Source organism: Choloepus didactylus, chromosome 4, assembly GCF_015220235.1.
Source record: "Choloepus didactylus isolate mChoDid1 chromosome 4, mChoDid1.pri, whole genome shotgun sequence".
Taxonomy (NCBI): domain Eukaryota; kingdom Metazoa; phylum Chordata; class Mammalia; order Pilosa; family Megalonychidae; genus Choloepus; species Choloepus didactylus.
Window position 1 is genome coordinate 120,458,974 of NC_051310.1, and position 14,876 is coordinate 120,473,849.

At 33.9% G+C, this 14,876-nt stretch overlaps 1 protein-coding gene across 9 annotated transcripts in view; it reads right to left on the reverse strand.

The window, feature by feature from the left end:
• Positions 1 to 14,876, reverse strand: part of RNF111 (ring finger protein 111) — a 180,368-nt gene that overhangs the window by 14,365 nt on the left and 151,127 nt on the right. For 7 of the 9 annotated variants that reach the window (XM_037833825.1, XM_037833826.1, XM_037833830.1 and 4 more), the window contains 4 exons: positions 11,615 to 11,934; positions 7,917 to 8,175; positions 1,866 to 2,214; positions 133 to 285 (listed from right to left, as the gene is read on the reverse strand). In XM_037833825.1, the coding sequence (XP_037689753.1) occupies positions 133 to 285; positions 1,866 to 2,214; positions 7,917 to 8,175; positions 11,615 to 11,934 (1,081 nt within the window). The remainder of the gene's footprint in view (positions 1 to 132; positions 286 to 1,865; positions 2,215 to 7,916; positions 8,176 to 11,614; positions 11,935 to 14,876) is intronic. The other 2 variants (XM_037833829.1, XM_037833827.1) reach the window with 1 other exon arrangement.

The following is a 14,876-nucleotide window of genomic DNA, read 5'->3' on the forward strand; positions in this document are numbered from 1 at the left end:
GTGCCTCACATCTAAACTGGGGATTAGGTTTCTGTACTTCACTCTCCTGTTTGGCATTCCACTACAAAGCACTCTCCAGGAAGTTTTACCACAGGCTGCTGAGCAAAACTTTGAAACAAACACGATACTGACCAGGCAGATCTCTCTGGAGCCTGTCGAGGATGTGAAGACATAGTCTGAGGCACATGAATATGATGCCCATGACCATAGTTTGGGTGCATCCTGTGTGGATGGGGTGGGGGGCGTTCATGTGCCCGCCTGGAAACACAGAACATAAAAAGACCACTGGAAATAATTGAATAATTGGTTATTTCTTAATGTAGACAAAAATACTCTAGTGTTATTATTATAAACATCTATAAATTAAGCAAAAAATTAATTCTACAACTATCAATTATAAAGATGTAATATAAAAATATTAAAAGTATTTAAAAATTAAAAATAAATTAAGAAACTATAAGCTTCCCTCCCCCATTCTAACTGCTCATTTATTCCAATGTCTCCAATTCAGGTATCATCCAAAGAAAAACTAATTTTAACATTATCTCATATGACTTTTTTACAGCAGATATTTTAAATAAGAGAATAATAGGAAATTATTAGAAATTAAGTTTTTCCAAATTAAACACCTCAGGAGATACTGCAGGCACAAAAAGTTATTTAACACAAACATATGAGGCAGAAAAATGAAGTCTACTTTATTTTGCTTCATTTTCACATTGTATTAACATACAACCATTTAATGGATAATTTTAAGGGAAAAAAATCTTTAACCTTGTGTATTTTTTCAAAACACGTAGTACCTGTTAACGAATCTAGGAAATGATATTAACTACATTCACACTCTATATTCTACATCCCAGTTTATTATATTTCCTCTTATAAGATCCATCAAATTCATAAAGAAATTCAAATGGACATAAAATTCTAAAGAAATGAGACAAAAAAATTCAGGCCCAGTGATTCATTTTTGTAGTCTAATTCTTATTTTCTATTAGTGTCAAACACATTTGTGGATTTGCATGTTTAATCTTAACAATTCAGAACAATTTTCTAGATACTGGAGGATATGCCTGTTAAACTGGCACCTTTCTATAAAGTGTTAGTATATTAGAGTGATGGCAATAGCCAGAGATTCTTACATAAATCTACATTACACAACTAAAGGATGAAATTACAGTGTTGTATCATTATTTTAAGAGTTGTAAACATTTTCTGTTAAGGGCCAAATAATAAATATTTTTGTTTCTACAGACAGGAGATACTGCAGGCACAAAAAGTTATTTAACACAAACATATGAGGCAGAAAAATGAAGTTTTTATGTGTTCCAATAAAACTACATTACAAAAACTGGTAGGTATGATTTAACCAGCAGAATTTGCTGCCCCCAAATTAAATAATAAGACCTTAATAATAAAAAGAAAACAAGGAGTGAAATGACCATCTTTGCATAATATTTGGAGAGTACAATATTTTATTAATATTTAAATTTTAAATAAACTAAATTAAGATGACTGTTTTCTCAGTAACAGTAGCTGAAAATTCCACTAACACTTGTCTTCTGCCTGCTTAGTAACATATAAATACTCAAATAAATCAAATTAAATCTCTGAAAGCTTTAGATCTTGTTCCTTAAGATCATCAATTTGAACATTAATCTTTACTATGGAATTCTGTAGAAATGGACCAACCACCTATAAGGTAGAGGAGAAATCTGATTAATAAAGAATTAATTAATTTCCTAATGAATTGAGGATTTAGTAGAGTTTTACTGCTTACACGAGATTTTATCATTTTAAAGACCAACAAAAATGGAGGAAAAAGGAATAAAGTATGATTTTGTTTTTAGAAACACAAAACATACGTTGGATGCTGCATCATTCTCCTCCTTTGAACTTCCATTCTCTGCATCACTTCATGAGGATGCAGTCTTTGTGCTGGAGGTGCTGCAGTTGGAATATGGTGTGAAATTGGCTGATGTGTAGGAGGAAGATGCTGAGGGATTGGTGCAGTTGCACTGGCTAAATGAGTTGGGGGTGGGGGTGCCACGGGGTGAGATGTTGCATGAGAAGATATTTGAGAGTGGAAAGCATGTACAGGATGAGGAATAACATAATCCACTTGAGGTGGAGGCTGAGTCTGAGGAGGAGGGTTTCCATGAGAGTGGGGGCAGGCAGAGGCTTGATGATGAAGTGGTCTTGTCAAAGAAGAATCTGCAAAAAAAACATTTAATATATGTTACATAGGCACCCTGCAGTTGATTATATATTGATATTATATATTCCTACTGTATACACCAACATACTAGCATATATTGGATTTTTATGTATACTTAATGTTCAAATATACATTTTGGTGTTTTTTTTTCTTTCATTTTGCTTTGCTTTTTAAAGCTTTTTATTGCAGTAACACATACAACTCAAAACTTCCCATTTTAACCACTTTCAAGTGAACAATGCAGTGGTATTAATTATAATCATAATATTGAGCTATCACCAACATTCATTACCCAAACTTTTTCATCACCTCAAATAGAATCTCTGTATCTATTAAGCAGTAACAACCCCCCTGATTTTTACTAATAGCCATCCTCATGGGTGTGAAGTGATACTTCATGGTGGCTTTGATTTGCATTAACTTGATGACCAATAATGATTAGCATCTTTTCATGTGCTTTATTGACCATCTGTATATCTTCTTTGAAGAAATGTTTATTCAATTCCTTTACCCATTTTTAAATTGGGTTGCCTTGTTGAGTTGTACAGTTCTTTACATATTTTCATATGAACCCCTTATTAGATACATGGTTAGTTAGCAATTATTTTCACCCAGTCTGTAGGTTTTCCTTCTACTTTCTTGATACATGTCCTTTCGTGTACATTTTTAGTTTTGTGATCTGTTTTATCTTTTGTGCTTTTGGTGTCATATCTAAGAAACCACCAATAAATCCAAAGTTATGTTTTCTTCTAAGAGTTTTATGGTTTTAGCTCTTATGTTTATGTCTTTGTAAACAGAATGAGGTAGGGGACAAACTTAATTCTTTTTCAAGTGAATATTCAGTTTTCCCAGCCCCATTTGTGGAAGACTATTCCTTCTCTATTTAATGGACTGGGTGCCCTTTTTGAAAATCAACTGGCCATGTGTAAGGGTTTATTTTTAGACTCTGAATTCTACTCCATCAGTCTGTATGTCTATCCCTATGCTGGTACCCCACCGTTTTAATTATCGTCACTTTGTGTTAAGTTTTGAAATCTGAAAATGTGAATCCTCAAAGTTTGTTCTTCCTTTGCAATACTGATTTGGTTATTTGAGGCCTCTTACGATTACTTATGAACTTCAGAATCGGCTTTTCCAATTCCTGTAAACAGGCTGATGAGATTTGATAGGTATTGCATTGAATCTGTAAGTCGCTTTGGATAGTACTGACATCTGAATACTAAGTCTTCCTATCCATGAACATGTGTGATGCCTTGCCATTTATTTAGGTCTTCTTTAATTTTTCAGCCATATTATGTACATTTCAATATACAAGTCCTTCACTTTCTTGGTTAAATTTATTCCTAAGTATTTTATTCTTTAGAAGCTTTTGTGAAAGGAATTTTTTTTTTAATTCCCATTTCAGAACACCCTTTGCTGGTGTACAAAAACACAACTGATTTTTGCATGTTAATCTTGTAGCCTGCAATTTTGCTGAATTCATTTATTAGTTCTAGTAGCTTTCTTATGGATTCTTTGGGGTTTTTATATATAAAGGATCATGTCATCTGCAAATATAGTTTTACTTCTTCTTTTCCAATTTGGATGTCTTTTATTTCTTTTCCTTGTCTAATTCCTCTGGCATGGATGTTCAGTATAATGTTGAATAGCAGTGTTGAAAAAGGCATTCTTGTCTTGTTCCTGACATCAGTGGGGGAAGAAAGGCTTTCAGTCTTTCACCATTGAGTATAGTGTTATTATATTCTACTTTGCAACCTGCTTTTTCTTTGAATAATCTTGGATATTTTTTCATGTCAGTACATAGAGCTTTACTTCATTCAATTTGACAACAATTCTACTATAAGAATGTACTAAAATTTATTGAAGAAATTCTCACTGATAAGAATCGAAAGCACCCCTTATGCTTCAATCACCATCTGTGTGTATGATCCTTCATGCTCATTTTAATGTCTCTCTCTCTCATGCATGCATATATATGAATACACACAAACACATTACTCATGGACAGTTTTTATAGCATAAATTCCTGTAAGCAGAATTTCTGGGTCTGAGAGAATTTAAATTCAGATATACATTGACAAAATAGCCTTCCCAAAAGGTTACTACCATAATCAATATTCCCATCAATAGTATGAGAGTGCCTGATTAACTCCACGCTATCGCCATATTTTAAAAATAAATGCCAATCTGAGAAAAACCTGTATTAATTGACCACTTACTATTTGTTCTTCTTAGAATTACCTATTCATATGCTTATCTTACTGGGTTATTTATTACAGATGTATAAGAATTCTTTGAATATATGGGTAATGTATACTTTGTCACAATGGTGTATAAATATTTTTCTAATGTCTTTTTTATTTATCACCAAACACAAGTTTGGTTTTTTTACACAAATTATCTATCTATCTATCTATCTATATCTATATCTATATCTAGTTTTTCTTTATGATTTATTGGTTAGAGGGAGCTATTTAGAACAAAGGGACTTGAGAATCCTTCCAGGAAAGACTACAGAGATTCTTTTTTTGCTGCTTCCTATCTCTCCCTGCTCCATCCCATTTTTCCTGTGCTACAATCAAGATGAAGAGGTTCATTTGCCATTTCCCTGCCATGGAAATAAGCCCTTAATAAAATTAGATAATGTCCCTTATTTCTTGAAATACACATTGTCATTCTGAATCTTTTGTTTCAAAGTAAAGGACTGTTGCTAGATCCCTCTGTTTTCTGAGAGATCTGCAAGTATTTGATATGTGAAAAACTGTTTGTCTACTCCTATGATTCAGTTCAAATTTCATGTTATTTGGAAGATTTTCTTGATAGACTGGTCTGGAGCTGTGGCCATTCTCTAGTTTCACTGCAGAAAGACTTCCTCCAATTTCTATTTTTATCCGTTCAGCAATGGTAAAAGTTACATAACCACAAATGCAGTCATATTTTCAAAAGGAGCCTTGTTAGTATGCATTTAAAGGACACTTGGCACGAAACTCAATGTAAGCTGTGAGACTAATTTTTACACCACTTTTCTAAGAAATGTTTTCAAATCAGTGCTTTACTCTTCAAGAAGATACAAAGTTCATACTTCCTGCTCATAAAAAAGAATTCACTATGTTTTATCATTGTGAACTATCTTTCCTTAAATTCACAGCATTTTTTTCTAGTTTTCCATCAGTTTCTAGCTCTATAATCATTCAATATGAGAGCATACTGTTCAAATATTATAAAATTTTAAATTCTGTTCCAGAATGTATCAATTTAATCAACTTCAGCCACAAATTTAATTCACTGTTGCTCTAAGTAAAAAAGTACTGACAATTGCAGAAGGGTGACATGGTCTACATTCCCACAGACCTTTTCTCTTTCTATTTGATTATATGTTTTTGCTAGTAAAAAAAAAAAAACTTCTTGATATTGTTTCCTAAAAGCTCAATGTTACATTCAGATTAATAACAGTTAATCACTAAATTCTTAGCTTTATATCACTTAATTAATCATAAGTAGCCATATTTATATATCTTATTAACAAACTTTTAGATGACAGCATTTCAAGTACAATTGTCATCACTTCAACAGCATAACTTTTCAAAAGCAGTCATATTTCTTATTGCACTAGCACTGTTGATATACAAATAAATGCACTTTAAAAACAGCAAATTATTTACTTGGGCCTAAGTTTTATAATTTCTAGCCAAGAATTATTCCTATTTTACAAATGTGAGGAAACTGAGGAAGAGAGTTATGAAATGACTTGCCCAAAGCCAATAAGCTAGTTGAATCTGGGAGGTCAGCTCAGATTTGTCTAACTCTAAAACCAGTACTCTACTTACTGTACCACACCTCCCCAGTTATATTTAAATGAAGAAAGATTCAACAAATAGATATTTCACATATGAATTAACGCATATTGGAGATGTTAAAAAAAAAAAAAAAAAAAGTCCAAGGAAAGGAAGAGAATATATAAATATTCTCCACTATAGGAAAAGAGTCCAGAACAGGGTTTTAGTCAAATGTCTCTAACAGTAAGGAATACAATCAGATTTCATACCTTCATTCTCATACACCTCAATAAGGAAAACAGTATCTTGGAGGTAAATGTAACAGTATTTACTTGAAAGGTTTGTCTGTTGGACCCAGCAATTTCACTCCTGGGAATTTATCCTATGGAAAGACTACAAACGACTTGAATGTCCATCAACAGGACTGAATACCATAAGGGTATTATTAAAAACACTGAGTTAGACTAGTTTGTGCTAATATAAAAAAAAATTACATTTACACTATTAAACAAAAAAAGAAAAAAGCAAAATAGTGAGCAATGTTTAATATGAGCCCCTGCTTTTTCTTTAGGGGAGAGACACATGCATGTGTGTTCACAGCTAAAAGATTTCTGAAAGGCTTTATAATAAGCTACCTCTGTGGTATTAAGATTAGTGGGATGTGGGGAATAGGAGCTTTTAACTTTTCATTTTATAACACTCTGTACAGTTTGAAAATTTTAGAGTGCACATGAGTTATTTTTGTGACAGAAGAAAAACAAGTTTAAGTCTAAAACATTTATTTCTTTTATTGCAATATTAAAAAAGGAAAGCATCTCCTTTAATCTGCTTCAGTATACTATTTTTAATGGGGTGGGAAGAGAGTCAAGAAACCACATGTATTGAGTTCCTAATAAAAAATGGTCAATTGAAGGTGAATACCAACAAGCATTTCAAAATCATCTGTACATCATACCAGTGTCAATACACAGAATTTGTCCATTGGTCAATGTTTTGCAAATGCTGATCCTGCTTCTAAACTTGTTTACCAATTTACACTTTAAATTTTAAGTTACCTTATTAAAAGGTAAATGATATTATCAAGAGGTTTCATGATCCAAATTCTGGATTGATTCCAGCTGTGTCTGCAGAATTGAGATTTAACAGATTTAACAGAGTTGTATCAGAGTTATATGAGTGGAAGAAGGAATCTAAGGAGAGATATAATGAAAAATTATCCTTTGACTCTAATCAGAACGAAAGACAAATTTCCTTGATAATTTCCCAGTTTACTCCTGGCATTAATTTTTAGAGTTTATTATCAAAGTATTTATTAAGTTTCCTTTGGATTATTATTTTATGACTTAACAAGGTAGTAAATATATGCTACATACAATAAGAGTATTTGTCAGTTCTTATGGTATCTTGTGGATGTCAATTTCTTTAGAAAGGCCATGCCTGGTTTTATTTTAATTGTCTGTACTGAGTGAATAACTCAACTTATTTGTAGTTGGCAAAGTTTTCTGTCAAGAGACTCTCTTATTAGTAAGCCTAGAAACAGCTATTAAACTTTGAAATTTTCAGTTACTTCTAAAGGAGAAATCTAAATTCTTTAAAGCCTTTTATAGGAATATAAAGTACCATTCAATGTACCTCTATTTCAGAGATATCAAAATTTAAATGTTAAAATGCAAAATAGACAAAACATGATACTTTTTATTTTTCTGTCCTTTGTAAGCAACATCTGCCCTTTTTACCTTACAAAACTGATTGTGGGATGTAGGGTGAAGGGAGAATGAAATGGGAAAACTACACCTCACTCTTAAGCCAAATAAATACTAAAAATTTATCAATTAGGATTAATGAAAAGTTATTTCATGGAAGAATGTACATTGCTTATTTGTATGCCTCTAGGTTCTTTGTTCAGTTAAATTTATACTTACAAGGAGGTGGCATATAATGCCGACATGATGAGAGTGAGGCTTGTGGAGGGGGCTGGGGCTGGGGCTGCGCAACCATGCTTGATCCATAACCATCTATGGATAATGGTTGACTCGGGGCAGCAGCAGCAGCCTGATGGCCAAAAATTGCAGCTCGGGAAGAAGAAACAGGGCAGCAGGGATCAAATGCAGATGCTCCGTGAAAACCACCACTTCCATGACTTCTGATACCATTGTTGCTCAGGTCTACTGGTAATGCCTGCTGTATAAAGAGGAACTGTGTTTTATCTTTCTAAAGCTTGGTCAAGACATTATTTCATGTTATATTATAAAAGTACTCCTAATGCAATCTAGAAAAATAGAATCTTTGATTTTCACAAGCTGAAAATGGTAAAATTCTGAGTGCAAAGACCTATCAAACACCAAGAAAATGCTTATGTGTATCTCGGATTGTGAAAATTATAGTGTAAGTTTTATACTTATAATCTAAAATCAATTTTTAAAAATCAAGCAGAAGTTATACCACATGATGAGCAAAAGTTTAATTACTATATTATTTTAAGGTCTATTTCTTTTAAATTATGTAGATCTTAGAAAGAGAAAGAAAATTTTAAATCTTATTTCCATATTCTCCCTTACCACAAAATTCTGAGTTGTGATTTAGGACTCCTTTAGACATTATAATCCAAGCACTGAAAACACTAGGGTTCTAGGTAAAAACTGGTCAGTCCTAAGTTTCTAAATTGTATACAGCAAGCATTCAACTGAAACACCAATAGTGCAAACAAGTCTACATTATCCAAGATAAGAAGGAATGGGCTAAAATATGAGCTAGTAGTGCTCATAACCCTTTACACTTAACAAAAAAAAAAAAAAAAAAAAAAAAAAAATTAAACCACTGACTGCTTTTTTGCTTTTAATAGAAATATGATTTGGGAGAAGGCCCATTTACTAAGTTTGAAAATAAACCTAAGAGTCAAGACTCATCTCTATTCATCAATAATTTTTTTTTACCCAAAGCATTGTGCAAAGATAAATAATTTTACGTTCTAATCTATGGTAGACCACAGAAATAATTGCTTCTTTGTATTCTAAAGCAATTTAAATGCAAGTCAATTGCTCTAGTGTTCAGTATAGCTGTATTTTTCAAAATGCGATTCAAGAAAATAGAGGTTTGATTTATACATGGAATTATACACTGGAATAATGGAAGCTGGGGGGCATGACGATAAGAAAGTTAGGGTAATGCATTAGTTAGAGGCCCAGGTCACAAAGAAGTCCTCAAAGGAACCATGGCAATCTTTGAACTTTCAGTGGGCTCCAGATTCAAGAGATAATAGAAACAATAGAATCTCCAGATGCTAAAAGGGTAGGGTGATGATGGTACAGCAGAACCAACGTGAAGGAGAAAAAGAAGAGCTCCTTTCTACTTCTATATTATATATCTACAATCAATGAAGTAAATATCTGCTTCTTTTATTTCAGTTGGTAAATATAATGTATGTCCTCAATTCAGATAAATGAGATTTAAAAACAATATTGTGAGATTGTGAAATTATATTTAGGGTCTAACCCTTTCTTATTATTTAGGTTAAAATTGGACTTATGAGAAGACTTATTAAGGTGAGCAAGTTTTTTCCAATCCTCTTCTCCAATCAGTAATTAAGAACACTCCCAGAGGGTGAGTAAAGCTGGGTGAAGACCCTCCTATAAAGAACTGAGTATACAGTTAAAAAATAAAAATAAAAGGGAAAAAAACAATATGGTCTACAGATATGAAAATGCACTTCTTCACAATTCTAGTCGGTTCATTCAATTATTATTCTAGAAGGAAAAAGGAGGGTAAGGAGAATGGATACAGAAACGGTAAATGATATTACTTTAAAAAGATTGTAAATGATGTAGAACAATAATTACAAGGGAATCTTAAGGGCTACAGAAATTCAAGTGATACTGCAACTTCTATCTGTGGGCCTAATCAACCCTCCCTCCCAATCTTTCTTTGCTTATCCACAATCTGGCACTACCATCATAAGCCATCTGCACAATCCCAAATCTTCAGATCAATTGTTTACTTCTCTTACTCCTCAACTTCCTGCTAGGCCCAAATAGGTTTCAAGTGGAGACTATAACAGGTTATCTCATGAGCATGTAGCTAATGTCAGCATCTGCCAAATATTGATATGCAGCTCAAACAGTTCATATTTTCACGATCTCATTCTCTGTTCTCCATTGTATCAGTCATCACCACTGAAAACCCGGGATACTGCTGAGTCCTCTAAGTTTTTTTGGTAGTCCAGATACCTCTATTTAGAGAAGGATGAATAGGTTACATTTATTTTACACTGAACATTACTGTAAAAGAAATTCTACCCAGAGTTAACTTACTCAATTTCAAAGAAAATGTTCCATACAAACTGATCTCTCAAATCCACTGTATTATTTCTCTACTTCAACAATAAAATATTCTTTGAATGAAAAGCTCAGGCAAACCCACTTCTTCAGCAGTTTCCTACTATAAGCCCCCTTTCCCCAAAAATTTCTAGTAAAAATAAATTTTACTTTTACATAGGACCTTTCACTTAGCTGAAAAGTTTTTCTTGATGCTTCTTCATTAGTAAGAGGTAGAACGGGTCCAGGCAACCAACAGATGTTAATAAATAGAACTTACCAGAACTAAAAGATCTAAAATTTCTTCAGTGATTTTTTTCTATAACCATTTCAAACTTCCTTTCAAAAATACCTACTTTTTTTAAAAGGCATACTCCTCCTCTTAGTTATTTTTGTCAGACCCAGAGGCAATAACCATAAAAATTAGAGAGAGAGAGAGAGAAAGAGAGAGGATGAAGCAGGTACTTTAGGAAAGACCAGGTGATTAAAAAAAAAAAGCAGCTGCTCTGACTTTTCATTTTGACTTCAAATTTCTTCTAGGATATTAAATGTTAAAATCACAATTTCCTCCTGAAATTACATCTTTTGGTTTTTAAAGCCTGCAACACCCAGGTTTATATCACCATTATGCAGAGATGACACAGCAAAATTAAAATAGCATATAATAGCTGGCTTGATTTATTCTACGTGAACACCAACACTACTTTAATATTATTTGACTTCTCAAGCACTCAATAATAGTATCAATTAATTTACGTAATTATTTTTTGCTGATACTGCAAGTCTCAGTTTGGCAAACAAAGAAGTTTCTTAATGTCAAACTATCAATTCATATGCTTCTGAGAAACTTTGACACAGGTTTGTTTAGCTGAGTGGAGATTATAGGGAGCTCTGGAGTGGGAGTTTTAGAAGGGACAAAACTGGAAAATTTTCCAATTTCTCTTGAACGAGGTCAACATTATGGTTTCATCTCTTTGAAATAAAATCCCAAAAATCAGATTCATCTGTATTTGACTGAAAACATCAAAATCATTCTAAAATAAAATACAATGATTTTTAGACTAGTATCACTTCTGCTTTTCCATATCCCTGGTCCCCTCAATTAGCTGCAATAATTAAGAGCAACTGAAAATCCTACAGACTTAATTTTTAAAAAAATTATCACAGAAGCCCATTGAATTAGGCCATTCTTGCATGAGCAACAAGAATTTTATTTATTTAATAAGTAAAATGTATCATTAGGTTTCTTTTTCCCCCTGAAGTCACCACAATTTTAAAAATAGTAATAATAACTCATCAATTCCACATACCTGGTCATGGTAGCTGGTACCAGAACTACTATTTGCTCCACAAGGTGCCTGCACTTGTGGAGGCCTTTCCACAGGGCAAGTAGGATCACTGAAAGGAGGAGAAACTGGGACAGCTGGGTGAGAAGTATGGTGGTGGTGGTGATGATGTTGAAAGTGGTGGCCATGCTGCTGAAAGCAACTTGTGTGCGGATGTCCTAAAGCATGGTGATTCTGTGATGACCCTCCACATGGCGAGTGCTGGGGACAACAAGAAGGTAACCTTGGCATTGCAGGAGGGCCAGTTTCAGATACAGCACTAGATGCAGTTCTCCTTGAGTCATCTTGAAACAGAAAAAAAGCACAGAACAATCAAATTAAAAATACTGCTGTGTAAAATAGGTGCTATGAATAAATTAGCAATTAAAAGATTAAGAAATTTTTAGTAAATTCAAATTTCTTTAAATAAGAATGTTTTTAAGATATTTTCTTAACATATACGTCATAATTTTGGGCAACGGGCTTCACCGGGATTTTCCTGATAGTCACAGTTCTTCATGATATGGAAATATGACTATAACTCATCTTTATCTAGGTCATAACAAATGATTTACCAAAGAAATAGCATTTAAAAAAATTCTGAAGTATCATGTGAGTCTTTCCATTATAAGCTACAAAGCAAAGCTTCTTATCCTGAGAGCTATTAACCTCTAATATCGTAAATTACTCCTATGCAGACTATGTACTTTTTAAAATCTCACCTTTTTAAGGCATAACTAACCACCCAAACTTGGAGTGTATCTGGCTAGATCTCACTATAGCATCCAATGCCTTTTCCCTCCTGGCCTCTAAAGTCAGAACCAGTGGAATACAGGAAATGGTAAGACTCAGATATTTGGAAAATAAAATGTAAATTTTAATAATCTAGTGACTTAGTGTCATATAGTGGGGGAAAAGCAGGAAGTCAGAGGAACACAGGTTCTAATCATGAGGCTATTACATAGCACTATGACGTCTGGAAAGTTAGACAACCGCTTTCTCATTTAAAAACGGGAGTAATAATTGCCTTGGATTGTTGTTTTTAGCAAAGAACTCTCCATGTACGAAACATCTGAGTTCTGAATATGTTCTCTGCCACACACCCAAACTTATTTGAAGACATATTCTTCCATGTATGAAGAACTGCAAAGCTGTCCCCAGAAGCTCTATTATCCCAGTGTTCCAAATTTTAGCAAAATCCTTCCCTGAACCTCCTCACCTGGACTGATGTTGATTTTGTCACAAACATTAGGACTGGTGGTTTGATGTGCTGAGCCCTCTATCATGGGACTTGCCCTTATGAAGCTTGTTACTGCAAAGAAGAGGCTAAACTTGCATATAATTGTGCCTGAGTCTCCCCCTGAGTACCTCTTTGTTACTCAGATGCGGCCCTCTTTCTCTAGCTAAGCCAACTTGGCAGGTGAACTCACTGCCCTCCCCCCTACATGGGACCTGACTCTCAAGGATGTGAATCTCCCTGCCAATGCAGGATATGAGTCCTGGGGATGAATGAGGACCTGGCATCACAGGATTGAGAACATCTTGACCAAAAGGGGGATGTGAAATGAAATGAAATAAAGCTTCAGTGGCTGAGAGATTTCAAATGGAGTCGAGAGGTCACTCTGGTGGACATTCTTATGCACTAGATAGATAACACCTCCTAGGTTTTAACGTATTAGAATAGCTAGAAGTAAATACCTGAAACTATCAAACTCCAACCCAGTAGTCTGGACTCCTGAAGACAACTGTATAAGAATGTAGATTACAAGGGGTGACAGTGACTGTGAAAACCTTGTGGATTGCACTCCCTTTACCTAGTGTATGGACAGATGAGTAGAAAAATGGGGACAAAAACTAAATGAAAAATAGGGTGTGATGGGGGAATGATTTGGGTGTTCTTTTTTACTTTTATTTTTTATTCTTATCCTGATTCTCTCTGATGTAAGGAAAATGTTCAGAAATAGATTATGGTGATGAATGCATAACTATATGATCGTACTGTGAACAGTTGATTGTACACCATGGATGAATGTATGGTATGTGAATATATTTCAATAAAAGTAAACTGAAAACAAAAAACAAAAGAACAAAAAACAAAAAACCCTTCCCTGAAACTGAATATCATGTGGAAACTATATAAGAGAGATTAAAAATAGAGACTTCCTGTTAAAATAGAAAGGTAGAGGGCCCAGAGCCCTGCACTTGACAACCCTCCCACCACCTACATTGGCTCCTGGTAATCCTCAGAATCCTTAAGATTCTGGAACATCACTGTTAGAGCTTTATTTCTAGAATTACCAAGGGATCTTTGCTCCTGTGTAACTCATAGTATCTAGCTAGTCTGTTCTGGGACAATGTATCAATTAAGAATCTTTTGGTTACCTACAAAAAAATACAACCAAAACTGGTTTAAATAAAAGTGAATTTATGGATTTGCCTAAATGAATTTGGGTGGGTTTTTTTTTGATAGGGTTCCAGCAAATTTCCACATAACTCTCTTAGCTCTGCCTTGCCGACATGTCCTATCCTGCCTTTGCTGACTTCTCTTCTGTCTAAACCCCGCTATGTAGTACTCTATTCTAAATCTTTGCATCCGCGTTTTCCAAGCTCCTAGTCTGACCTATTTGAGCTAAACTCAAACTAGAGTCCTTAACCTAGGAACTAGAAATCAGAGGTCTATGAATTTGAATGGAAAAAATTATAGATTTTCACTAACCTCTAACTGATACAATGTTCAACAGATACTTTTAGAATCTTGTGCATTCTACATTTATTTAAAGCTACTGAGATTTAGGATCTCTAGCAAACAACCTGAATGCTCCCACACCCATGGTTCTATGCATTCCTAATGCACAATGTTCACAGACAGAAGTAATAGGAACTGCAAAGAAAACACATTGAATCTCTTTGGGTTATCTGAGGAAAGACAGGATTATTTTCACTGATCAGTCTACTGAAGAGTGAGCAAGCGGTTATTCCAAATATCAGTATTATAATATATATTTCAAAAACCTGAGGCAGAAATTGAGCTCAACATAACAAAGATTACACAACTTATATGTATATAATAACTACATTAAAAAACAATTCACTAAGTTCTATAAGAATTCCAAAAGATTGGTAAGTAGGAAAACTTCTCTGATACAAAAACATCTCAAATTCCCATAAAATAAATTTCTACTTCGAAACTCAGTTCAGTGACAAGAAAACAAAATAAAACAACCTAAAACCTAAGAATAACAAACTT